We start from the raw sequence: 26,649 nt of genomic DNA, 5'->3' as shown, positions 1-26,649 counted from the left end.
GATTGCTAACCATCTTTTTATATTTTAGAGGGGTTACATCGAGTTACATCGAAACTACAGCTCAGAAACAGGCCGTTCGGCCCAACTGGTCTGTGCCGGCATTTATGCTTCTCACGAGCTTCCTCCCTGCCTACTTTATCTAACCCTATCAGGATATTCCTTTCTCCCTCATCTGTTTATCTAGCTTCCTCTTAAATGCATCTATACTATTCACCTCAACAACTGTTTGTGGTAGCGAGTTCCACATTCTAACCACTCTTTAGGTAGAGAACAACAACAACTGCAACTTGCATTTATATAGCGCCTTTAACATAGTAAAATGTCCCGAGGCGCTTCATAGGAGCGATTATCAAACAAAATTTGGAGATATTAGGACAGGTGACCAAAAGCTTGGTCAAAGAGGTAGGTTTTAAGGAGCGTCTTGAAGGAGAAGAGAGAGGTAGAGAGGCGGAGAGGTTTAGGGAGGGAATTCCAGAGCTTAGGGCCGAGGCAGCTGAAGGCACGGCCGCCAACGGTGGAGCGATTAAAATCGGGGATGCGCAAGAGGCAGGAATTGGAGAAGCGCAGAGATCTCGGAGGGTTGTAGGGCTGGAGGAGGCTACAGAGATTGGGGGGCGGGGGGTGAGGCCATGGAGGGATTTGAAAACAAGGATGAGAATTTTAAAATCGAGGTGTTCCTGGACCGGGAGCCAATGTGGGTCAGCGAGCACAGGAGGCATGGGAGAACGGGACTTGGTGCGAGTTAGGATACGGGCAGCAGAGTTTTGGATGAGCTCAAGTTTGTGGAGGGCAGAAGATGTTTCTCCCGAATTCCCTGTTGGATTTATTAGTGACTATTTTATATTTATGACCTCTAGTCATATGATCTCTAGTCAAGGGATATGGGCCAAAGGCAGGCACATGGAGTTAGATCACAGATCAGCCATGATCTTATCAAATGGCGGAGCAGGCACGAGGGGCTGAATGGCCTACTCCTGTTCCTATGTTCCTATGTTCCTAGTTTTGGTCTCCCCCACAAGTGGAAATATTTTCTTTATCTCTACCCTATCAAACCCTATCATTATCTTAAAGACCTCTATCAGGTCACCCCTCAGCTTTCTCTTTTCTAGAGAAAAGAGCCCCAGCCTGTTTAATCTTTCCTGATAAGGATATCCTCTCAGTTCTGGTATCATCTTTGTGAATCTTTTTTGCACCCTCTCCAATGCCTCTATATCCTTCTTATAATATGGGAACCAGAACTGAGCACAATACTCCAAGTGTGGCCTAACCAAGGTTCTATACAAGTTTAACATAACGTTTTTGCTTTTCAATTCTATCCCTCTAGAAATGAACACTAGTGCTTGATTTTCCTTTTTTCTGACCTTATTAAACCTTTGTCGCTACTTTTAGTGATTTTCTCAGACCTGTATTTCTCGAATTTAGTCAGTCACGTGTTAATTAAAAAAAAAATCATCTTTGTTGAAGCTATAAGCTGGGAGATTTATCACGATAAAGAGGCACTACTTCTCCGGTTGAGAAAATACAGACATTATCCTTCTCCCCGTCCTGCTTAATCATACCTCCTGCTGGCCAGCATTGATAGCAGTTGTGAAGAAGCCCAATTTGCTCTTCCGTCCCAGGTAAAGTAGGATGTATGGTGCCAAGTTTCAAAGTTAAAGGGGTAAAGCAGGAGGAAATAGTTAAAATATCAAAGTATGGTAAAATAATGGCGGAGATGATGATAAAAACTATTTTGATACTTTAGAGTAAACTGTTTTCAGTTTGTTTCTGCTATCCAGTCCTTCATGAGAGGACTTGAAGGTTGAAGCCAGTTGGAAATGAAATTAATGAATCTTAACAACTTCCACACCAAAATTCACTGGAGTAGATACCTGAGCTTCACTGGTGAACTCTTCCACCTTATCAAAACCTACTCTATATTGACTGATTACTGTATTTGCTCTGAACTTCCTTAAGGGAGAGATATGCATCACTAGACTGCCCCAGATTTAGAGACATGGACTTAAAAATACAGGCACTTTCCTGCCCAAACCCATCTTGAGGACATTGTGTACGCAATACAGTTTCGGTGCTGGCAGGCAGTGGTCCCACTTGATCGTCTCCAAACATCAAGCCCTCAGAGCCATATCTGCTGATACCTTCATCTTTCTTTTGAAATGTTATGTCCATCAAGGAAACGTGTGACCCGAAAGGGTAATGAGAAGATTCGAAGAGAGGAGTTTGGGAGATAGGATTGAGGCAATCATGGTTTCCCTTGGTTGGATGGCCATTTCTTAGCAGCTGCTCAATGTTTCCCAACTCGCTTGAGAATTGTAGAGGCATTACATTGCTTAGGTCCTCAGGTTCTCTTGGTGGACACTCTATTTCTTCATCAATTAATGCATTTCTACTGGCGTTAGTTTTAGCTGATGAACACTCATGGTCTAAGTCAAGCTCCTGATTTCCTATAAAAACACTACAGGGAGAATACTGCTGACTGCTGTCATATAGAGAATCGTCGGATGAGGTGAGACATCGATACAATCCACTTTTCTCGCTTCCAGATCCAATGCCACTTCGGTCATAGCTGAAGTAGACTTTGCAAGGATCCATTTCATAAGAGCTGGGATAACTGAACCAAAAGTAGCCTTGATTGGCGAAACTGGACAAGGACGAGTTTCCAATACTCTTGAAGCCACTGCTGTCAGAAACGTAATCCTGTTTGATGAAAGATTGCGAATCTTTTACTTCTGAAATCTCAACCGAAGAGATTTCCGTGCTCAGGTCCTCTGTGCTGCTGAACGAAGCTGGGAAGGTTGTTCCAAGCCATTTCTGTGGAGGCAAACGACAAAACAAATTTTAAGCATCAGAGAGGTAAAGATGCACGCAATTAATAGAAAGAAGAAAGAAGGAAAGACTTGCATTTATATAGCACCTTTCGTGACCTCAGTGCGTCCCAAAGCGCTTTACAGCCAACAAGTTGCTTTTTGAAGTGTAGTCACTGTTGTAATGTAGGAAATATGGCAGCCAATTTGCGCACAGCAAGGTCCCACAAACAAAAATGTGATAACGACCAGATAATCTGTTTTAGTGATGTTGGTTGAGGGATAAATATTGGCCAGGACACTGGGGAGAACTCCCCTGCTCTTCTTCGAAATAGTGCCATGGGATCTTTTACATCCACCTGAGAGGGCAGACGGGGCCTCGGTTTAATGTCTCATCCAAAAGACAGCACCCCCTCAGTACTAAATTATGTACACAATTATCTGGAGTGGGACGATGAACCCACAACCATTCAGAGATCAGAGGCAAGAATGCAACCAACTGAGCCGTAGCTGACACTTAATCCAGCAAGCCTGACTTGCTGGACTGGAAAGCGTCTCAGTAATGGAAAGTAGTCGGCCATGATAAGTGGAGAAGGGTCTGGCTGGAGTGCAGTCATGTGGCAAAGCTCCTGGTCCTCCTGCTGTCTCTTCTATTCATAAACAAAGTGACGAGGATGCTTCCAATAATATCAGACTACCTGTAGTCAAGATTAAAGTCATTCAAAGGGATTTGAGCAAGTTAATTAGAGGTATGAGGGGACGCATAATGAACAGGCGCCCAGGGGAAAGAATTTGCTTGTGATTATTAACCATTCACTGAAAGTAGCTCAAAAGGTTTTAATGTTTAATTCACATTAACTCTGTTTCTCTCTCCACAGATGCTGCCTGACCTGCGGAGTGCTTCCCAGCGTTTTTTTCTGTTTTTATTTCAGATTTCCAGCATCCGCCGGACTCTGCTCTTGCTTTAGTTTCAGTTCACTGCCACCCCTCTTCCAGGGCCGCCCACCGTTCTGCTCTTCTCTCCGACAGCTCCAACGGAAGGTCAATGACCCGAAACGTTCGCTCTGTTCCCCTCTGCGGCAGACGTCGCCTGACCAGCATTTTCTGTTCTTACCACTGAGAGTCACCCTGCGGAATCGTTAAAAAAAAAAGCCGATTCCAGTGCCGGGGTTGCATCTCGTTGCCTCTTCGTTAGAATTAGAAGGAAAAAGATGCTCCTCCTAGTCTTCCGGTGAGAATCTAGACACTAAAGGTTAACTTCGTACCGATCCTGTGCACCCAGCTCTGTGCTGAGATCGAGTGTAACCCTCTACTGCTGTCCCTAAGCTAAGATCAGTTAACTCAGCGCAGATTGAATCTGGGATACCTGGGGTGGGCTGGGCACAAAAAAATTGGAAAACATCCCGAGGACGCATGAGTAGATGGCCTATGGAAGATCTGATGGAGAACCGAGGTAACTGGATGACCTTTTCCCGCTCATATCTTTCGTTCTTATAGGAACATAGGATCAGGAGGAGGCCATTCAGCCCATCGAGCCTGTTCCGCCATCCATGGCTGATCCGTATCCTAACTCCTTCAACCCGCCTTGGCTCCATATCCCTTAACCCCTTGGCCTAGCAAAAATCTATCGATCTCAGATTTAAAATTATTCATTGAGCTGGCATCTACTGCTTTTGGTGGGAGAGAGTTCCCACACTTCTACCACCCTTTGTGTGAAGAAGTGTTTCCTGACTTCTCTCCTCAATGGCCTGGCTCTGATTTGAAGGTTATGTCCCCTTGTCCTAGACTCCCCCACCAGCGGAAAAAGTTTCTCTCTATCTACCCTATCAAATTCCTAAAAAAAACCTCAGTCTATTCACCACGTAACCTTCTGAAATTATGAAATGCACTGTTTCAGAAAAGAATTTCACTTTGGTTGAAATCTAGGCCTAGTCAAGGCTTTCAAAAGTCATTGCGATTTCACAGTCTGTCAGCTTAGAGAGATGATCCAGACGGGACAGCACCAGATTGTAAAGCGACGATGAAGGAAATGACCAGAAGCACGAACCAGTAGTCCACAAAAAGAAAGGAAAATGTGATTATTATTTTGCTTTGCCGTCTGTAAAGAGTCCAGATGACCTATAGTCACAAGTGCAGGTTAGTTAACCATACACTCCACCACGTGGAAGGAAGCAAATCAAATCTAATTTGTTTAGAACCAGGCCTGTAGTTTTTTAAAGAATCCCTCCTCCCCCTTCCACCACACACGTGACTTTGCATAGTTTTGAAATAAAACCACAAGCAAGACAGAGTCACAAAGCAAAGGAAAAAACCCACGCTTATTAATATTTTGAAGACAGGCCTCATCTACAAGCTCATCAAACTGATATTTCCTTTCTGAAACAAATGTGGTTTGCATCGACTAACGTCTCTCAGTGTAACAATGACTCAATAAACTGCTCAATCAACCGACTGATTTCAAAAGGTCAAAGTAGGATTTGAGCTGCTTCCTTAATTGGCTTTCATGTCGAGGCTTCTTCTAGGGGCAGAAACATAACTGAGGCCCAATTTCTACTGAGGCAGATATGACCTTCCCATCCACCCACCCCCCCCCTCGCTCCCCAACAAAACCCTACATTTGTCAGCCTTGGCTCAGTGGGAGCACACCTGCCACTCGAGCCAGAGGTCGTGGGTTCAAGCCGCACTCCAGAGACTCGAGCGTGCAATCCAGGCTGAGATCGCGGTGTTGCTGTCTGGATGAGACGTCTGCCCTTTTAGGTGGATGTAAAAGATCCCACGGCACTACTCTAAAAAGAGTTCTCCCCGTTGTCCTGGTCAACATTTATCCCTCAACTAACATCACATAAACAGATTACCTGGTCATTTATGTCATTGCTGTTTGTGGGAGCTTGCTGTGCGCAAATTGGTTGTCGCATTTCCCTACATCACAATAGTGACCGCACTTCAGAAGTACTTCATTGGCTGTGAAGTGCTTGGAGACATCCTGAGGTCATGCAAGGCTGGACACTTGCTCTTCCTTTACATTTACACTGTAATACCCGTGCAATGTTGTAGTGACAGAATTTACCTAGAATGGCACCAATAGCTTAGATTGTGGCGCATAATTGATTGAGTAACATACAATAAAACAGCACCTAGTAGAACAGTTAATACTGTGCCAAATAACACCTTTAAATACGAGGTGTACAAATATGGTGTGGGTTTGAGGGTTCTGGATAAATAGAAACCAGAGAATAGATACAGCACAGAAGGGGGCCATTCGGCCCATCGTGTCCGTGCCGGCTCGAAGAACAACCAGGTGTCCATTCTATTCCCACCTTCCAGCATCCGATCCGTAGCCCTGCAGCTTACAGCACTTTAGGTGCAGTTCCAGGTACTTTTTAAAAGAGTTGAGGGTCCCTGCCTCTACCACCAATTCGGGCAGTGAATTCCATACACCCACCACCCTCTGGGTAAAAAAGTTTTTCCTCATGTCCCCTCTAATCCTTCCGCCAATCAGCTTAAATCTATGTCCTCTAGTTCTTGAACTCTCCGCTAGGGGAAACAGGTAATTCCTGTCTACTCTATCTGGGCCCACATAATTTTGTACACCTCAATCAAGTCTCCCCTCAGCCTCCTCTGCTCCAAGGAAAACAACCCCAGCCTATCCAATCTCTCCTCATAGCTGCAATTTTCAAGTCCTGGCAACAATTTTGTAATCTTCTCTGCACTCTCTCCAGAGCAATTACGTCCTTCCTGTAATGTGGTGACCAGAACTGCGCACAACACTCCAGCTGTGGCCTTACCAGCGCTTTATACAGTTCCATCATTACATCCCTGCTTTTGTATTCTATACCTCGGCTAATAACGGAGAGCATTCCGTATGTCTTCTTCACAACCTTATCTACCTGTACTGCCACCTTCAGGGACCTGTGCACATGCACTCCAAGGTCTCTCACTTCCTCTCCCCCTCTCAATATATTCCCGTTTACTGCGTGTTCCCTTTTACTGTTTGCCCTCCCTAAGTGCATCACCTCACCGGATTTTTTCTTTTTTTTTATTCGTTCACGGGATGTGGGCGTCGCTGGCAAGGCCGGCATTTATTGCCCATCCCTAATTGCCCTCGAGAAGGTGGTGGTGAGCCGCCTTCTTGAACCGCTGCCGAGATTTTACAACTGAGTGGCTTGCTAGGCCATTTCAGAGGGCAATTAAGAATCAACCACATTGCTGTGGGTCTGGAGTCACATATAGGCCAGACAGAAATGATAAAATTAGCTGTGAAACATGATGATTCATGAGCTGCAGGGACTGTGAGATGAGCCTGCCATGTCCAGGGAGGGCAGCTGATCATGGATGCGTAATGCAAGATGGAAGGTTAGATGTTTTTGGAGGATTACTCGATTAAACCTTTGGGTAGGGGAAGGAGAAACTTTGCAAAACTTTCATCAGTAGGTTAAGAAAGGAAGGAAAGAAAGACTTGCATTTATGTAGAGCATTTCATGACCTCAGGACGTCCCAAAGCACTTTACAGCCAATGAAGTACTTTCTGAAGTGTAGTCACTGTTGCAATGTTGGAAACGTGGCAGCCAATTTGCGCACAGCAAGATCCCACAAACAGCAATGTGATAATGGCCAGATAATCTGTTTTTTTAGTGATGTTGGTTGAAGGATAATTATTGGCCAGGACACCGGAGAGAATTCCTGTGCTCTTCTTTGAAATGGTGGAGTGAGGTCTTTTCCTTCTGCCTGAGAGGGCAGACGGGGGCCTTGGTTTAACATCTCCTCTGAAAGCAGATTTTCTTCTTGGGCATTAATGCTTGGGCATTAAATTGGGCAGAATCTCATCATGGGCTCTTGTGAGATGCCCCATGACATTTACTGACTTTATCAATTTACAAGCGATTACAATTACCTGCATTCTTATCAGGGGTATTGTGCAGTAGCAAGAGATGGGCCAATTTGCAACTAAATATCACAGCGGTGCTGCAGAAAATCCACTAGTATAAAATAAAATTGCTATCTGCTCTTAACATCATGGCCAAGAAAGCTATTACAAGTCCGATGCATGGGAAACATTTAGGGAAATAAAGAAATTCTCCCCTTTAGAACGGCTGGAGTCATATAGTGAGTGGGGCATGTGTGTGAATTCATAGCAATCGAGAGGGGATTTCACTACTTTATACCAATACCTTTACTGCTGTAAACAGTTGAAAGTATTTTAATTAGTTTCTTATCACTGTCAGGATTGTAACGTGTGGAAACTACCACAGGTTTGGATGAAGGAGACGCAATGATCTCACTCTTCCAGAATACAAATCCTCGAGTATTCCCATTAAAGCTTTCACGTCCACCTGAACAGGCAGACAGGACCTCGGTCTAACATAACCAAAACTCAAAAAGCATAGTCTGGAAATCTGAAACAAATGTAGAAAATGCAGGACATACTCAGCATGTTAGCATTTACAGATGTTGACTGACTTTCCAGATGTTTCCAGCATTTTCCGTTTTCGTTCCTTACTCTAACATCTCACCTGAAGATCAGCACATCTGACAATGCAGGACCGGTCAGTACTGGAACGGGAGTGTCCGCCTTCTTGACCTAGAGTCAAGAGTGCTACCAACTGGGTCGAGCTGACATTCCAAAATATCCCACCGGTGGTAGGTCTACAATCACCCCTGTGCTCGCTGACCTACATTGGCTCCCGGTCCCCGATTTTAAAATCCTCGTCCTTGTTTTTAAATCCCTCCATGGCCTCGCCCCCTCCCTATCTCTGCAACCTCCTCCAGCCCTACAACCCCCCGAGATCTCTACGCTCCTCCAATTCTGGCCTCTTGCGCATCCTCGATTTTTATCGCTTTTCATTGGCGGCCGTGCCTTCAGCTGCATAGGCCCTAAGCTCTGGAATTCACTGCCTAAACTTCTCCGCCTCTCTCTCTCCTCCTTTAAGACGCTCCTTAAAACCTACCTCTTTGACCAAGTTTTTGGTTACCTGTCCTAATATCGCCTACGTGGCTCGATGTGAAATTCCGTTTGATAATTAATCCTGTGAAGCGCCTTGGGACGTTTTACCATGTTAAAGGTGCTATACAAATGCAAGTTGTTGTTCTTCTTGTACACTCAAAGAATACTTTACCCTGCATTTCTTATATACATAGATTGGAGACTTTAGCTGATGTGTCAGTTTTTGAGGCAGGGGCTCAGGAACCTCCTGCTAAAATGAGATATGTTGGCCACCAGATAAAAATGATGACTTCTGCATGGCAACTATTAACCTGAATGCAAATGGACGTAACGACTCCTTAATTATCGTATAATGAGAATGAAAACAGCTGACAGACTGATGGACCGTAAGGTGCATGAGATAGACAAGTAACCTTAGAGGTATTAAAAGATTCCCTTCAAGATCAAAAGAAATATACAATGTAAAGATTTGCACTGACTATGTGTGAAAGGTGAGCTGAGAACTGGAATTTTTTTTTAATATTCGTTCATGGGACGTGGGCGTTGCTGGTGAGGCCGGCATTTATTGCCCATCCCTAATTGCCCTTGAGAAGGTGGTGGTGAGCCGCCTTCTTGAACCGCTGCAGTCCGTGTGGTGAAGGTTCTCCCACAGTGCGATACAGAACAACAAGGGCTAGCTGAAGGGTTAACATAAAGTAAGGTGAACTACAAATGTATCTGTCTCAGTTACAACCACCCAAAGACTGAGGGAGAAGTGAAGAATAGAAATGGTTGCAGGCTGATGATATTAGGCTAAAAATTCAGACTTACCTGGAAATTACCTCCATAAGTAGAGTTCAGCTCATAAAAAAATTTGCCTGGATCTGGTACAGAGAGCCAATGCAACTTCTTCAGATGGGACCTAAGAGACAAACAAACTATTGGTTAGAACAATGGTTAGAGTAGGGGCACTCTAAGAGATGGGGAAGAAAGGGGAGAAAGAAGGGAAAGAGTTGAAAGAGAGACAGAGGAAAACAAAGACAGATAGACAGGAAGAGATATATAGAGAGGGGAGAGAAGGGAGGGGTGAAGAGAGAAAGAAGGAGGAAGAGAGAGTGAGAGATATATAGAATCATAGAATTGTTACAGCACAGAAGGAGGCCATTCAGCCCATCAAGCCTGTGCCGGCTCTTTATAAGAGCAATCCAGTTAGTCCCATTCCCCCGCTCTTTCCCCGTAGCACTGCAAATTTTTTCCCCTCAAATATTTATCCAGTTCTTTTTTGAAAGCCATGATTGAATCTGCTTCCACCACCCTTTCGGGCAATGCATTCCAGATCATAACTACTCGCTGCGTAAAAAAGTTTTTCCTCATGTTGTCTTTGGTTCTTTTGCCAGTCACCTTAAATCTGTGTCCTCTGGTTCTCGACCCTTCCGCCAATGGGAGCAGTTTCTCTTTATTTACTTTATCTAAACCCGTCATGATTTTGAACACTTCTATCAAATCTCCTCTTAACCTTCTCTGCTCTAAGGAGAACAACCCCAGCTTCTCCAGTCTCTCCATGTAACCGAAGTCGCTCATCTCTGGAAACATTTTAGCAAATCTTTTCCGCACCCTCTCTAAGGCCTTCACATCCTTCCTAAAGTGTGGTGCCCAGAATTGGACAGTTGTGGCCGAACCAGTGTTTTATAATCTATACGGAGAAGGGAGAAAGAGGGGAAGAGAGAGAAAGAGAGACAGAGAAAGAAAAAGAGACAAAAAAGAAAGATAGAGATATTTTAAAAAAGAAAAAATATCAAAGTTTAAAAAAATATAAGCTCATATAGTTGGTTATGAGTCCATGAGACTTGTCCTTGAGTGGGTCACTGCTAAGAGTCTGACCCTTAGCCAAAAGTTTAGTGAGTATCTTGGGTTAGAATGACAGTTTGAGAGACATATTTTACATCCATTTGTTTCTACACGGTCAGGTTACTGATCGCCAGATAATCCACTACCAGTCACCATGGTCGGAACAATACTGTTTGTTAACCTATCCCCTACTTGGTGAGAAACTGAGGGAATCAGATCAGCCCCCCCATTCTACACCTTGCCCAAAGCCAATGGGAAGTAAAAGCAGGAGGCCTGTAAAACCGGGTAGCCGTTCCAATCCTGACAGTTTTCCCAGAAATGTTCAACCGACACTGCAACTGACAGGCATGGGAAAGAATTCACGTGGGGATAAGCCAGACGTCTGCTTTATGTTGAATGCTTTACTATTGTGTTGCTCCATGAAGAAGACTAACTGAAAAATAGGTGAAACTATTCAACTAAAGGAGGTGAATTTAAGTGAGGCAACCCTGGATTCAAATTCTTTTCCCTCTAACAAACCAAGGCCCATAGCCTTGGCATCGAAGTTAAATAACAGTTAGCAAGAAGTAATTCAAGAGGAAGGGAACAGGTGATTCCAAGCTTGGGATTCAAAAGCCCTTTAGATTATGGGAGGAAGGGAAGACTTTAACAATTGCATGGACAGTTACATGGGTAAGATGGGTATAGAGGGATATGGGCCAAGTGCAGGCAATTGGGACTAGCTTAGTGGTATAAACTGGGCGACATGGACATGTTGGGCCGAAGGGCCTGTTTCCATGTTGTAACTTCTATGATTCTATGAATTCAGGATGGTCTGATCCGTACAGTACTCTGTGATCATAACCTCAAATGGGACAAGATTTATCTCATAGGCCCATGGAGCCCTTGTAGCTAGAATGGCAGGTTGACAATTAGTGCACCAATGCCATTATGAGGTTTGGGCAAAGGGATAATTCTCTTCCCTTAAAGCAGTTGACGGTCAAGTGAGTTGAGCCACCAACCTGTGGGGAGGATCTGCTTTGCTCACTGTTTGCAGCAAAACAGAAAATGTATGAAGAAAGGAAGTGTTTATGATCTTGCTACAAATAGTAAACAGGAAATCTTCCGCCTGGTATAAAAACCATTGTGTTACCCACCACTCAGTGCAGAAAGCAGACGTCTGGCTTATCCCCACATGAATTATTTTCCCCTGCCTGTTAGTTGCGGTGTTGGTTGAACATTTCTGGGAAATCTGTAAGGATCGGAACGTTTTACTTCCCATTGACTTTGGGCAAGGTGTAGAATGGGGAGGGGGGTCGGATCTGATTCCCTCAGTTGCTCACCAGGTGGGGTAGGTTAACATTGCACCCTATTGTTCTGACCATGTTGACTGGTAGTGGATTTCACTCTTGATTTCACTTCAGGCTGAGATACTCATTTCCACTCCTGAACAATCTTACCTTCTTTTGGCCAATTGACTGATGGCCAAAATGGCAACCACAACCAGAATTCCGGCCGATGACAGGGAAATCCACAGGATAATATGAATTTCATCTGAATAAACTGAGAAAGGAGTTAGATTAACATTTGATAGTTTCAGTTATGCAGTATGTCGGTGACATCCAGGAAAGAAAGAACTTGCATATATTTTGCACTTGATCATGTCCTCAAGACATTCCAAAAAACACATTTACAACCATACAACCACCATCCAATTTGAGAGGCTGTTTCCCCTGGCTGGAGAGTCTGGAACTAAGGGTCATAGTCTCAAGATAAGGGGTCGGCCATTTAGGACCAAGATGAGGAAAAATTTCTTCACTCAGAGGGTGGTGAATCTTTGGAATTCTCTACCCCAGAGGGCTGTGGCTTCTCAGTCATTGAGTATATTCAAGATTGAGATCGATAGATATTTGGACACTAAGGGAATCAAGGGATATGGGGATAGGGCGGGAAAGTGGAGTTGAGGTCAAAGATCAGCCATGATCTTATTAAATGGCGGAGCAGGCTCGAAGGGCCGTACGGCCTACTCCTGCTCCTATTTCTCATGTTCTTATCGACAGCAAAATCCTGTAAATCAGATGAATGACTAGTTAATATGGTTTTTTTTTACAGTTAATACACCAGAAGAAGTCTGCCCTTCTTCAAATAGTGGCATGGAATTTTACTATCCCCACCTGACCGCCAAACATGGCCACAGTTTAACGCCTCCTCCGAAAGACAGCACCTCTGACAGTCCACGGAAACAGTCAGCCTAGATTATGTGCTCAAGTCTGGGAGTGGGATCTGAACCCATGACCTTCTGACTCAGAGGTGAAAGCGTTGGCAACTGAGATACGGCAATGGGCCATACTAAAAACATGAAAGTACTAAGGAAATATGCATAATGAATGACATAAATACATGCCTATATTGATTTATTATTAAATTCCTATGTTAAGTTTAGTATCCCCTTAATCTACTACGTAGTTGAAAATTAAAGTGTGAATAAATAATTGAATATAAGAACATAAGAACATAAGAAATAGGAGCAGGAGTAGGCCAATCGGCCCCTCGAGCCTGCTTCGCCATTCAATAAGATCATGGCTGATCTGATCCTAACCTCAAATCTAAATTCATGTCCAATTTCCTGCCCGCTCCCCGTAACCCCTAATTCCCTTTACTTCTAGGAAACTGTCTATTTCTGTTTTAAATTTATTTAATGATGTAGCTTCCACAGCTTCCTGGGGTAGCAGATTCCACAGACCTACTACCCTCTGAGTGAAGAAGTTTCTCCTCATCTCAGTTTTGAAAGAGCAGCCCCTTATTCTAAGATTATGCCCCCTAGTTCTAGTTTCACCCATCCTTGGGAACATCCTTACCGCATCCACCCGATCAAGACCCTTCACAATCTTATATGTTTCAATAAGATCGCCTCTCATTCTTCTGAACTCCAATGAGTAGAGTCCCAATCTACTCAACCTCTCCTCATATGTCCGCCCCCTCATCCCTGGGATTAACCGAGTGAACCTTCTTTGTACTGCCTCGAGAGCAAGTATGTCTTTTCTTAAGTATGGACACCAAAACTGTATGCAATATTCCAGGTGCGGTCTCACCAATACCTTATATAACTGCAGCAATACCTCCCTGTTTTTATACTCTATCCCCCTAGCAATAAAAGCCAACATTCCGTTGGCCTTCTTGATCACCTGCTGCACCTGCAAACTAACTTTTTGATTTTCTTGCACTAGGACCCCCTTTGTACTGCAGTACTTTCCAGTTTCTCGCCATTAAGATAATAACTTGTTCTCTGATTTTTCCTGCCAAAAGTGCACTTAGATTTTATTCCTCAGGCTCTGCCACTCCTCCCCCTGTGTCAGCTATGATGCCATTCTGATTCTCCGCTCTGTTTTAAATCCTCTCTCCAAGCTTTATTATTGTTGGGCGGAAGTGGGGGTGAGTGTGTAAGAATTCTGGGAATTCTGGGAATTCCACCTTTTCCCTGAGTATGTAAAACTTTGGCCATTGACCAAAATCCTAAGATGGAAGGATAGGTGAGAGGTCACCAGACGAATCAACAACACACACACAGTGGAATGTGGGAGAATTACTGCTTCAGACATGTCTCTGTTTTAATGCAAAACCTACAGCAGGTGGCCAACACTCAGCACTAATTCGAGAGGCAGTCGGCCATTGAGAGAGGCAACTGCTCCAGACCAATCGACACCTAGGACGTGGGATGAAAAGGGAGCCTTGTGTGGCAAGTGCTTGACAATCGGAATGAATTCGTAGAACAATGGCCCATCGAGAGAAACAATTGCAACATGATGAGAGACCATCAAAAGCCATCAAGGATTCTTAAGGACTTTGTAAGAAATGTTTAAACAGACATGGAACGACAAAAACTATTGTAAGAGAGGGGTATGTAAGTGGAAGCTCGAAACCCCTCTCTCTCTTGTTTTGCTCTCTTGCTTTTGGTCTCTGGTTCTTGCTTAGCTCTTATCTCTTTTCCAGCTCTCTCTCTCTCTCTCTCTTTCTCTCTCTTCCTCTTAGTTCCTGCTCGCTCCTTTTTTTTTCACCCGAGCTCTCCAGGGAGGAGAGCAGCTTCCAGCGAAACCAACAAACCCTACGTGAGAGAACCGGTCGGCCAGACCTGCAAGTGCAAAGGATTGGAGAGCCTCGACCATACGTGTGTGTATATGTGTGTGTGTGTGATAGGTGTCTCCAGGGTCCCCACCAACCTCTTAGTTTAGCGGGATAAAGTACTGTAGTGGGTGTGTGTAACTCAATGTACTGTGTAGGACCGTTTTTATCGTTATTTTCTTCGTGTTGACGGTATAATAAAACCAACATTCCAATTCAATTCAAACACCGAGTTTGTGTGTTCTCTTTGCTATTCGGCTACGTGATCCATCACCGGGTGCGTCAGCATAAGTCCCGTTTTCCTGAACCCCCGGTCCGTGAGGTATAAGTGTTCCTTGGCTAGACCAGGGACCAGATATCTGCACCGAACAATAGGGTGAGAACAACCTTAAAACACCCTACAAGTGGGAAAGTTATCCCAGCAATGGATTGTTGGGTCTTTACAATGAGAAAGAAAGACTTACCACTTTATAGGCTCCCATCCCATTAGCACCCAATTTCTCCCAAACTACACGCACAATTATTATTGCTAAGCGAAGGACGATCTAACCCAACACTTTCAAAGCCGTGTGGATATAATACATTTGTAGAACCAGAGCCTTTGAAATTCAGCATCATGTGATAATGTAAAATTTATGAATATCTAGAATTGGAAACTAGCATTAAAAGCTGTTATTTTCACTGAGTACCATGTATTTCAGCAGCAAACCCCCTACATAATTATTACCACAATACAGCACCGATAGTGTTGAAGGCTTAATAAAGTCTCACTTTACCATCAAAGGCTTCAGCTTCTTCTGCTTTCCATCTCACCACATGGCTCCATTTGCTCCAAGTGCCTTCATAACCTTCCTCATTGCGCTTATCAATCTTAGTGCGGACTTGTGCCACATAGAAACGGTTGGGCTTTAAATGAGTTGACTCGATTGACGCCCTTCTTTCAGAATGCTGAATCGGATGTCGCTTGGCGTTCTAGAATCAGGAAGTGGAATGGGTTATTAAAACTCCATTGACTGAAACTCCCCCCGTTGCATTGTGATTAAACTTGCTGCCTGGTATGGTGCTCAACCATACGCTGATTTCTATCACTGAGGAATACTGAGAGGAGATGAAAATATTGATGCTCGAATCCAACTTCACAGATACCTGAAATCTACTGTCAATGAAGCTATTGTATTTTTTCCCTTATTAGCCCTGAGTTTTTTCTGTGCTCTTGTTTTGCCTCTCCCAGGAGATTACATGGCTGCTGGGTGCTGGGCATGTGGGTAGGAAGTATCTCGTCATGATGCTTTGGCCATCATAGTGTGGGGCAGGCTTGATGGACCAGGTGGTCTTTTCCTGCCTGTCAATTTTGTATGTTCCCTTGTACATGAGAAAACATGAATGAAGAAAAGGCCATTCAGTTAATCAAGTCTGCTCTCTCCACAAGCCATGTGCAATGCACTGTGTCGCAAACTCCACCCGACCCATTATCCTTTCTTTCAGCAACCTGATTAATGCTGTAAGTCGCTGAATTCCACAAACAAGTTGATGTAACTTAAAACAGCAATAAATCTCTACTGAAGATGCAAGTACTGTACATGTAAATACAAACAGAAAATATAAATCTAACTTACTTTCCACTGTTCTTCCTCGAATTTGTATCTCAGTTCGAATTCCAGTTTATCAACAAGAATAAGCGTGTAGTTTGTCTCCCAGGAAAAGTCTGTTCTGATGCTGGAACTGTTGACTACAATTAAATTGTATGGTGGTTCGGGTTTAACTACAAGGAAGAACAGACTCATGCTTTATAAAACATTTCACTGGAGGAGACTGGTTGTTTGAATATGCTTTCACCTCTAGAATAAAGCACAGACCGGTCTAGCAAATGTTTGTTTTCGTTGGCCCGTAGGGTTTTACAAGAATTGAGTTTGTCAATCTCAGCCTAATTCCTAGAGCACAAAATTGAACCCACAATTTGGGACTTCGCTCTCAAATTCAATCAGAAAGACAGAAAGAATGGAAGGATAAATTAATTTTTGGAGCTCTTAGAAGTTAGAGATTCGGGCAATTAAAAAAAAATACAACTCTTCATTATTCCCCCTCAAATTTTCTCCCTTCCTCTCTTGAAGGCAGGGCTCATGCAAGTGCGACATGCAAGTGCCTACTTCTTGTATATGAGTCAAGATCTGGTGGTAGCCTGGAAGCACTTTGGGGGAACTGGGGAGTGGGTGTGCTTAGAAATTGTCAGAACTGGGCCCTGAGCTCTGGATTCTGAGAGCATTCAGAGGAGAAGACTCAAAGCATTAGGAGTAGAGACCAGGGGACATTTAGCTCTTACAATTGTTGAGTGTGACATGGAGGCACCTTTATTAAATCTCCCCTTAACCTTCTTTGCCCTAAGGAAATGCGGCAGCCAATTTACGCACAGCAAGGTCCCACAAGCAACAATGAGGTAATGACCAGATAATCTGTTTATGTTGGTTGAGGGATAAATATTGGCCAGGACAACCTTCTTCGAAAAAGTGCCGGGGATGAATTCGGTTGACCTGAGAGGGCAGAAGGAGACTCAGTTTAAGGTCCCATCCAAAAGACAGTGCAACGTTTCACTGGGAGTGTCAGCCTAGATTTTGTGCTCAAGTCTCTGGAGTGGGACTTGAACCCACAATCTTCTGAGTCAGTGGCAAGAGTGCCACCCACTAAGACAGTCCATCAGCTAGCAGACAGAGAGCAAAGAGTTGGGGTAAATGGATGTTGGTAATGGTGTGCCTCAGGGATCCATAGAACCATAGAAAAGATACAGCACAGAAGGGGGCCATTCGGCCTGTCATGTCCGCTCTGGCTCGAAGAACAACCAGGTGCCCATTCTAATCCCAAATGTTGGAATCTCTTTTGCTTTTCATTTATAAAAATGATTTGGACATAAGCACATTGGACATAATCTTGAAGTCTGCTGATGACACCAGGTTGGGGGGCGGGGGGGCATGACAGATTATGAGGAAGAATGCAGGAGATTGCAGCAAGACATAGACAGAATGGACAGATAGGTGACAGGTGCAGTTCAAAGCAGTAAGAAATGAAATTGTACATTTTGGGGATAGCATATCGTGGGGGTGAATTTCCTTGTAGCTTCTCCTGCTTCACCGCCATAGCTTCGCGGGATGTTTACATGTAAACAGGGTTTCTGTCACACTTCTGGCGAAATAATGACCATGGAGCAAGAGGAGGTCTGTGGAAATTTACCCCTAGTGAAAGGAAGCAGTCCCTAAATAGTAAGATTAACAGAGTGGAGGAACAGAGAGAGAGAGAGATCTAGGGATGCGTTTACATAGGTCTTTAAAAGTGGGACTATAGCTACATCATTAAATAAAATTAAAACAGAATTAGACAGTTTCCTAGAAGTAAAGGGAATTAAGGGTTACGGGGAGCGGGCAGGAAATTGGACATGAATTTAGATTTGAGGTTAGGATCAGATCAGCCATGATCTTATTGAATGGCGGAGCAGGCTCGAGGGGCCGATTGGCCTACTCCTGCTCCTATTTCTTAAGTTCTTAAAAGGCCATAAAAAGTCAAATGGGTTTCTGTTTGTAATTTTAAACAGGGGTATTGAATATAAAAGCAAGGAAGTGATGTTGAATTTGTACTCGATGTTGGTTGAACCACAGTTAGAAAGTTGCATGCCATTCTGAAAATGTGGGGCTTTTTTTTTAACCGGAAAGGAAAGGTTAAGAGGCTTTCAAATTTCTGAAAGGTTTTGAGAAGGTGAACAGATCGTTTGTACCAGTTGGTGAACTGGGTCTCGAGGGGATTATCAGTAGGGGGACGAAGGGTTAAGATAAATGAGTTTTTTTTCCCCACAGTTATTAGAGAGTTATTGCAAGCGGCAAAGACTTGAAACCTCATTAGGAAGGGAATTGGTTAAGTATTCGAAAAGGAAAAATATAAAAGGATAGGAGAGGAAAGAGAAGTGAAATGGGATTAGCTCCTGTGGAAGAACTCAGTGCCAGCAGAGGCACGATGCGTTGATTGGCCCCCTTCTGTGCTAATAATTTCTATGATGCCAGGAGGGCTGGGGAGGAAGCAGGGTAGCTGAAGATTGGAGATCCAGGGACAGAGTAGTAGGGAAGCTTATGGACGCTGAGGGGAGAGGCCTGTGTGGGCGAATGTTATTTTAGGTATTGGAAGCTGGGATGGGTACATTTCCAGCTCAAATCTGTGATTTTTAACAGATTTGTTGAATTTCAGAGGCACTTATTATATTATTAATTTTATTTTGATGGGCATATAATGGGGAACCACTATAGCCACAGAAAGGAAGATTTCAGGGACTTTTTTTGTGAGCGGGTATTTTTTGACCGATAGTGAAATAAGTGTGCAAATGCTCGTTCCACTGGCTGCTTGTTAGTGAATGTGAAATTTGAGACAAAATATCACACTTCATGCACTCTGGTCACCTCAGATGTCTCCCCATAAAGAAAGAAAGACTTCCATTGATATAGCGCCTTTCCTGACCTCAGGACGTCACAGAGCGCTTTACGGCAATTAAGTACTTTTGAAGTGCAGTCACTGTTGTAATGTAGGAAACGCGGCAGCCAATTTGTGCACAGCAAGCTCCCACAAACAGCAATGTGATAATGACCAGATAATCTATTTTATTGATGTTGGTTGAGGGGTAAATTTTGGCCAGGACACCGGGGAGAACTCCCCTGCTCTTCTATCGAAGTAGTGCAGTGGGAACTTTTATGTCCACCTGAGAGGGCAGACAGGTTTAATGTCTCATCCAACAAAGAGCACCTCTGACAGTGCAGCACTCCCTCAGCATTGTACTGGAGTGTCAGCCTAGATGAAGTGCTTAAGTCTCATGGAGGGAGTGAGCCTTGAACCCATGACTTTCTAGACCTAGCATCTACTGAGGCACAGCTGACAGTGCCACACAGGCATGCAGAAGATATGTACCTTTTACAAGCAACACACAATATACAGCCCGGTAGGTGTGTCTAGCAAGGGGAGAAAGAATTGTTAGAACAAAAATGTTTACTTACTGTTATGCATGGGTTTAAAAGTGGGAATCCAGGCAACTTCAGTCTGAGAGCCATCCATTGGACACAGCAATGTGACATTGAAGTTTTGTGCAGCAGCAAAAAATAGAAAGTTGAGGATGCAGCTTCTGCTTGGTGTCTTTGGTGACCCCATGTTGCTTTTTGGGCTACACAGTTTTAGCAATTCAGGCCTTTAAGAGACAAAAGGGGTACAAACGTGAGAGCAAGAAACTGAAGGCACCCTTCTGAATTGGCTCATATCCTTGAATATTATATCTGTACAAAGAGCCGGCACAGGCTCGATGGGTCGAATGGCCTCCTTCCTTGCTGTGTCGTTCTACGATTCTATGACACGCTCAAGCCTGCGCCCCTCAATGTTGAGGATGCAAAGAACTCAATCAAGTTTGAATGACACCACTCTCCTCATTTTTTTTGAACAGGGGTGTAACATTTGCAACCCTCCAGGATTGGTCAAACCTGACCACTGCTAGGGCCTTGAGCCTAGAAACAGTCGACCAACAGCACTGGGAATGCCAGCCGGATTCAGGGGCAATCTGGTTGTTGTCCAAAATTAGCAGTCAGGAGGTCTCAGGGCCTCCGAAGGATGAAAACAAAAGTTGCATCGACCTCTTTTTTTCAGGACTCTCTTGCAGTGCTGCCCCTCCCTTCATCCCAGGGAGGGGCAGGAGTGAGGGGGCAGAGAAAGCAGGTACAAGCCCTCCAACTTCTGGAGCCCTGCATTTGGGAGAGCTTCCAGTGAACTTGGAGTCCAGGGAATGGAGCGCAGGGAATAACCCATCCCACCTCATTACCAGGCCGGAGTTTCCCCTGCAGTAACTTGATCTCTTTCCATCTGGGATTGACTAAAGACACTGTGCATTTCCAAAGTGTTTCAGATTTCTGGGATTTCGCATTGTGCTTTCCTTTTCATTTGTGAGCAGTGAGTGCAGTTGCTTTTATGGGTGTGCAATTGTGCTTTAGTCTGTATGTATACTTAGTTGGTTGTACACATACATGTTCGTATGTAAGGCCCGTCTACATGTCATGTCCGTGTGACATGTTGCGTGAGTCGCAGACAAGACTCGCTGTGTTATTACCTCGATTCAGTAAGGATACCTTTGACCTGCAGTGTAGGTTCTTGACTCTTGTAATGGCTCTATAACATTGTTGGGGAGCTATGAGAAAGTTGCATGTATATGTGATGTTGATACCATTTGGGGTATTTCTCTGCTTCTTAATGTGTCTCATCCGCAGTGGTTTGTTCTAATAAAAGTGTTCACCAGAAAAACCACCTTGACACAATCTCCTGAAAAACATATTTTTCTTGTGTTTGGAGTTCATGTGGGGTGAGGGCTGAGAGGGGTGTGGTAATTCTATCGAGATTTCATCTGATCTGTTTATTCAGTGAATTATGACTATATTAAAGCCTGGCCCTGATATTTACGGGGAGGGAGCGGGAGGTCCTGCCAAATTTAACGGCAGGACCTTATTATCGTCTTCTTCTTCTGTTTCCCGCCCGGCAGCCGGCCAAAAGATTGGGGTTGGAGGAGGGAGGGCGGTGGTGCTGGTTTGGGCGGGGGGGTGGTTGGGGGCGGCCGATTGCAGGGCAGGCTGGAGATCGGGGGTTGGAGGGAGAGGGGATCGGCCGATGGTGGGGCAGGCTGGAGATCGGGGGTTGGAGGGAGAGGGGATCGGCCGATGGTGGGGCAGGCTGGAGATCGGGGGTTGGAGAGTGAGAGGGGATCGGCCGATGGTGGGGCAGGCTGGAGATCGGGGGTTGGAGGGGGAGGGGATCGGCCGATGGTGGGGCAGGCTGGAGATCGGGGGTTGGAGAGTGGGAGGGGATCGGCCGATTACAGGGCAGGCTGGAGATCGGGGGTTGGAGAGTGGGAGGGTCGGCTGATGGCGGCCCCGAGGAGAGGCCACAATCGGCAGAATAGAGGCCGAAGGTTTGCTTGAGGTGCCTTGGGGGGATGAGGGGTGGGAGAGCCCCTCCTGCCCCTCCCGGCCCACAAGGAGTGCTCTAAAAAGCACTTACCTTCTGCTCCTGTCTCCATTTTGCTGCCAGGTTTCTTGAGCCCTGGGAAACCCGGTCGGCAGCTATTAAATTTAAAACAGGCTCTCAATCGCACTGCGGGAGCCTGATTTAAATATTATAATGAAGTGTCCCACCTCCCCAAGACGCAGACACGTCTCGTAACCCCCCACTGTAAAAATGGCGGCAGGCAAGTACATGGCGGTTTGGGGACGCGATCCCCAATTTTTAATTTTAACCCCCCTCCCACCCCTCCGGACCCTCTCCTGCCCGTCTTGGGTGGGGGTTAGTATCGACCCTTCTGTGTCTTTCTCTCTCATCAATTTGCCCCACATCTTAAGTCACAAAGTGAAATATGTTTGAACCCAGTTCCCAATGGCCTTGGGTTAAAGCACCAACCAGCCCACAATTCAGTATTGAGCCCTGTACCAATGCAAGATTCAAGTAAAAGTTTGTTATCATCCTTCTCTCGTCTTTGACCACCAATCTTTCTCCCTGCGTCACACTCTTTCTGTGTGGTCAGTATTACTACGGTCATTGCTGCTCTCAGCCTTCCTCCTCTTGCTACTCTTAAGCTCCAAATGCGCTGTCCTACTCTACTGTTCTTCCTTGTCTCTTGCGCCCTCACTGTTTTGAAATGAATACTCCGTTGCCCCATCTCCTACAAGCACCTTAGATTGAGAAGTCCAACAGGACTTTACACAATGAATCACCTATGAACTACAGTCACTGTTGTATTGGCTGACATGGCAACCTGACCTTCACCAATAACATCCCACGAACAATAACCAGAATGACCAATTGAGCTGTTTTTTTTCGGTAGTATTGTTTAAAGGAGAAGTGTTGTGCCAGGACCTGAGAAGAACTCTTTTTTGGCTACTGCCATGGGATCTTTAACATCCACTTATATTATCTGAGCAAGCGGATGGGAACTTTTTTTTAATTCGTTCATGGGATGTGGGCATCACTGGCAAGGCCAATATTTATTGCCCATCCCAAATTGGTGGTGGTGAGCTGCCTTCTTGAACCGCTGCAGTCCATGTGGTGAAGGTTCTCCCACAGTGCCGTTAGGAAGGGAGTTCCAGGATTTTGACCCAGCGACGATGAAGGAACGGCGATATATTTCCAAGTCGGGATGGTGTGTGACTTGGAGGGGAACGTGCAGGTGGTGTTGTTCCCACGTGCCTGCTGCCCTTGTCCTTCCAGGTGGTAGGGGTTTGGGAGGTTCTGTTGAAGAAGCCTTGGCGAGTTGCTGCAGCGCATCCTGTGGATGGTACACACTGCAGCCACGGTGCGCCGGTGGTGGAGAGAGTGAATGTTTAGAGTGGTGGATGGGGTGCCAATCAAGCGGGCTGCTTTGCCCTGTAGACTGTTTAGTGAAGACTTGTTTTAAAGCCTCGTCCAGACCAGACGCTAAAAGTGTCACATGATGAGAACGTATTAGTTATTAAGGTTTTCAATGAATTTTTTCACCATCCTGCCTCTTGTCCAACCTGGCACTTCGCAAAGCCCTTATGCTGGATTTTCACAGCAAGCTGTTCCTGGCCGTCTCAGTGACTGAGCCAGTTCCAACATTCCGCCAGCAAGTCGAGACTCACCGTTAAATTTGTAAAACACCGTGTAAATCTTTTCAGATATTTAATAGGAATACTGTAGGGTCCACCTCTAAAATGCCGCTCAAGTCGAAAACTGGAAAATCTCATTGAAACGTATAAAATTCTGACAGACTGGACGCAGGGAGGATGTTTCCCCTGGCTGGGGGGGTCCAGAACGAGGGGTCACAGTCTCAGGATACGGGGTAGGACATTTAGGACTGAGATGAGGAGAAATTTCTTCACTCAGAGGGCGGTGAACCTGTGGAATTCTCTGCCACAGAAGGCTGTGGAGGCCAAGTCACTGAATATATTTAAGAAGGAGCTAGATAGATTTCTAGACGCAAAAGGCATCAAGGGGTGTGGGGAGAGAGCGGGAATAAGGTTTTGAGATAGAGGATCAGCCATGATTGTATTGAATGGCGGAGCAGGCTCGAAGGGCCGAATGGCCTACTCCTGCTTCTATTTTCTATGTTTAACTAGCGCTGTCTTCACTGAACAGTCTACAGTGATGAAAAGTCTGACGGACTGTTTCGTGAAGACACTACTGGTCTCGCGAGCCAGTCCTCGTGAGCTGTAATTACTTTAAATTGAGAAACAAAACTTCACTTACTCATCAGAATACTCATCAGGCTCGTCAATGTCTTCGACGTGTACTTCACACAGAGAGTCATTTTGGGAAAACTTTTGTGACCAGCAGCATGTCATCGTGTTGAGATAATTCACATCGCAGTTTAAACCTTCCTCCCCTGTTCCGAAGCAGAAGGGGTAAGAAATTATACAAGGGTCACATTTTCACCTCACCGGTGAGAAATTCCGGAGCGCCCATTTTTAGGAAATGATCCGTCACATAATTGGTGAGTTCTGAGGAGCATCAGATATTGGGAGCTCATTCCCATAGAGACGGTAAGTTCAGGATGCTGCCGGTGCAAAGGTAAGTGATCGTCTTGAGGGTGGGTGGGAGAGGTGATCATGGGTCTCAGGGGTGTCGGGGGGTCGACTGCTGGTCTCAGGGGCGATCGCAGGTCTCGGGAGGGATTGGGGGTCTCGGAGGGGGATCAAGGTCTTGGGAGGGATAAGGGGCCTTGGGGAGTCGATCGCTGGTCTCAGGGGGATCGAGGTCTCAGGGGGGACCAGGGACTCGGGGGGTGACTTGCGGGTCTCAGGGGGGATCGGGTTCTCGGGCGGTCGATCGCGGGTCTCGAGGGGGATCAAGGTCTCGGGATGTTGATCACGGGTCTTGGGGGGGTCGATCGCTGGTCTTGGGGGGGGGTATCGGAGTCTCGGGGAGATCAGGGTCTCGGGGGGCGATCGCGGGTCTCAGGGGTCGATCATGGATCTTTGGGGGATCGGGGTCTCGGGGGGATTGCTGGTCTCGGGAGCCGATCGTGGGTCTCAGGGAGAGATCACGGATTGTGGGGGGGATCGGGCTCTCGGGGGGTGATCGCGGGTCTCGAGGAGGCCGATCGCGAATCTCGGGGGGTAGATTGCGGGTCTCGGGGGGTTGATCGTGGGTCTCGGGGGGGCGATCACAGATCTTTGGGGGGATCGGGGTCTCGGGGGGGGGGGGGGGATCGCTGGTCTCGGGGGGTTGATCGCGGGTCTCGGGGGGCGATCACAGATCTTTGGGGGGATCGGGGTCTCGGGGGGGGGATCGCTGGTCTCGGGGGGGGGATCGCTGGTCTCGGGGGGTTGATCGCTGGTCTAGGGGGCGATCACAGATCGTTGGGGGGATCGGGATCTCGGGGGGGCGATCTCGGGTCTTGGCGGGGATCGGGATCTCGGGGGGGGGGCGATCACAGATCTCGGGGGTCTCTAGTTTTTGACTCCCCCACATGTGGAAACATCCTTTCTAGATCTATTCGATCAAACCCCTTCATAATTTTAAAGACCTCTATTAGTACTAATTATTATAAATAATAATGTGGCTTTACCAGTATCACCCACATCCTGAGAACAACATTTTGAAAAAAATCCATTTTCCAGTGCAAACGAACCCACAAAAACATGCAAACAATTCAGAAATAGAAAAACAGAAATTAAAAACATTTGCGTACGTACCACTTTTACATCCGAGACCTGAGAGCCACAAGGTCGCCATGGAGACAAGGAGCCCTAGTTGCCGAGTGGACCTTTTCATCCTTTAAGAATGCTGGGGGAACAAAGCAAAGGGTGAAATTGGTCTTACTGGCGTAATCGGAGAAGTGTGGGAATTAAAATCACATTTCCTCCGTGGGCATCACGTACGCAAGCCTGGGTCAGTGTGAGACCAAAATGGTGACGACCGGTCTAAAATGTGGCAGGAGAATAGAGAGAAACTAAATGGGAATTCACTCTTACTGTGTAGCAAGTAGGTACAAATGGAGAAATTGTTATTTAACAGTGAAATAGTTTGTTAAATTAACAGAAGATACAGAGCTGCAGGGCACCAAATCAGTACCAGAAAAAAAGATGGATTCCCTTTGTTGTAATGGGTGGGGCTCGTGATTTGGAGCTCCAAGGGCCAAAAAATCTTGAGGCCTTTGTGCGGGAGTAACCCAACAATCATGGAGACAAGGGTGGGAATTACTTACCTGCAGAAATGAGTATAAAGTCGAGAAATTTAATTCAATAAATCTGGTCGTTTGTGGGTTGGCGCCAGGAAAAAAAGGAACATGGAAGTTACAGGATTGTTGTAAAAACACAACTGCTTCACTAAGTAATTCGGAGATGGGAACCTGCTACCTTTCCCTGGTCTGGCCTACAGTCTACGTGGGTGACTCTTAATACCCTCTTAAGTTCCCAGCAAGCCCTTCAATTGTACCATGAAGAAAGCCCACCCACACCTTCTCAAGGCAGCTCAGAATGGGCAAGAAATGCGGCCATGCCAATGTTGCTCACATCCGAAGAATATATTTTTAAAAAATGGCAAATTGTTTTCTACAATGACCAGTCGATCTAATGTATTCCTATTTTGATTAAATCTCTGGAAGGTGGCCAGAACTGAGCTGCTAAGGTGGGAACTTTGGACACCAAAGGTATGTGTAGTCTCAACCCAATCACTCGTGGGCAAGTGTCTACTGCACAATACTCTGTCAGCCTAAAAAGAGTGGCTTATAGTTTTGTAATGTAAGTGTGGAGTGTGAAGCTCTGAGACTGGGTTTATGGCATATGAATGGGACACATCAGAATTAATTTTCCTCCGGGCTAGACTTAACCAAATGTGTGGATGCTGCCAATGGGAGCAAAAGGTTTTCCATTCCCCTGTACTTACTTTGAACTGTCTCCTTAAATCACCCCTCCATTTTGGCACGGCCCTCTCTAAATCCCACGTCCATCTCCCTCCCTAAATCCC

At 45.5% G+C, this 26,649-nt stretch overlaps 1 protein-coding gene across 1 annotated transcript; it reads right to left on the bottom strand.

Moving 5' to 3' along the window:
- LOC137305374 (interleukin-2 receptor subunit beta-like) lies at window positions 1-25,464 on the bottom strand. Its single transcript, XM_067974211.1, has 8 exons — window positions 25,377-25,464; window positions 23,929-24,064; window positions 19,692-19,879; window positions 16,287-16,432; window positions 15,447-15,642; window positions 12,012-12,114; window positions 9,556-9,646; window positions 1-2,811 (listed from the first exon to the last, which is right to left on the bottom strand). The coding sequence occupies exons 1-8, from the start codon at window positions 25,453-25,455 to the stop codon at window positions 1,915-1,917; spliced, it is 1,836 nt and encodes a 611-aa protein (XP_067830312.1). The 5' UTR covers window positions 25,456-25,464; the 3' UTR covers window positions 1-1,914.
- Window positions 25,465-26,649: the final 1,185 nt, after the last annotated feature.

This window comes from Heptranchias perlo, chromosome 40 (genome assembly GCF_035084215.1).
Source record: "Heptranchias perlo isolate sHepPer1 chromosome 40, sHepPer1.hap1, whole genome shotgun sequence".
In the NCBI taxonomy this organism is placed as follows: Eukaryota; Metazoa; Chordata; class Chondrichthyes; order Hexanchiformes; family Hexanchidae; genus Heptranchias; species Heptranchias perlo.
This window is presented reverse-complemented; position numbering and strand designations above follow the sequence as displayed.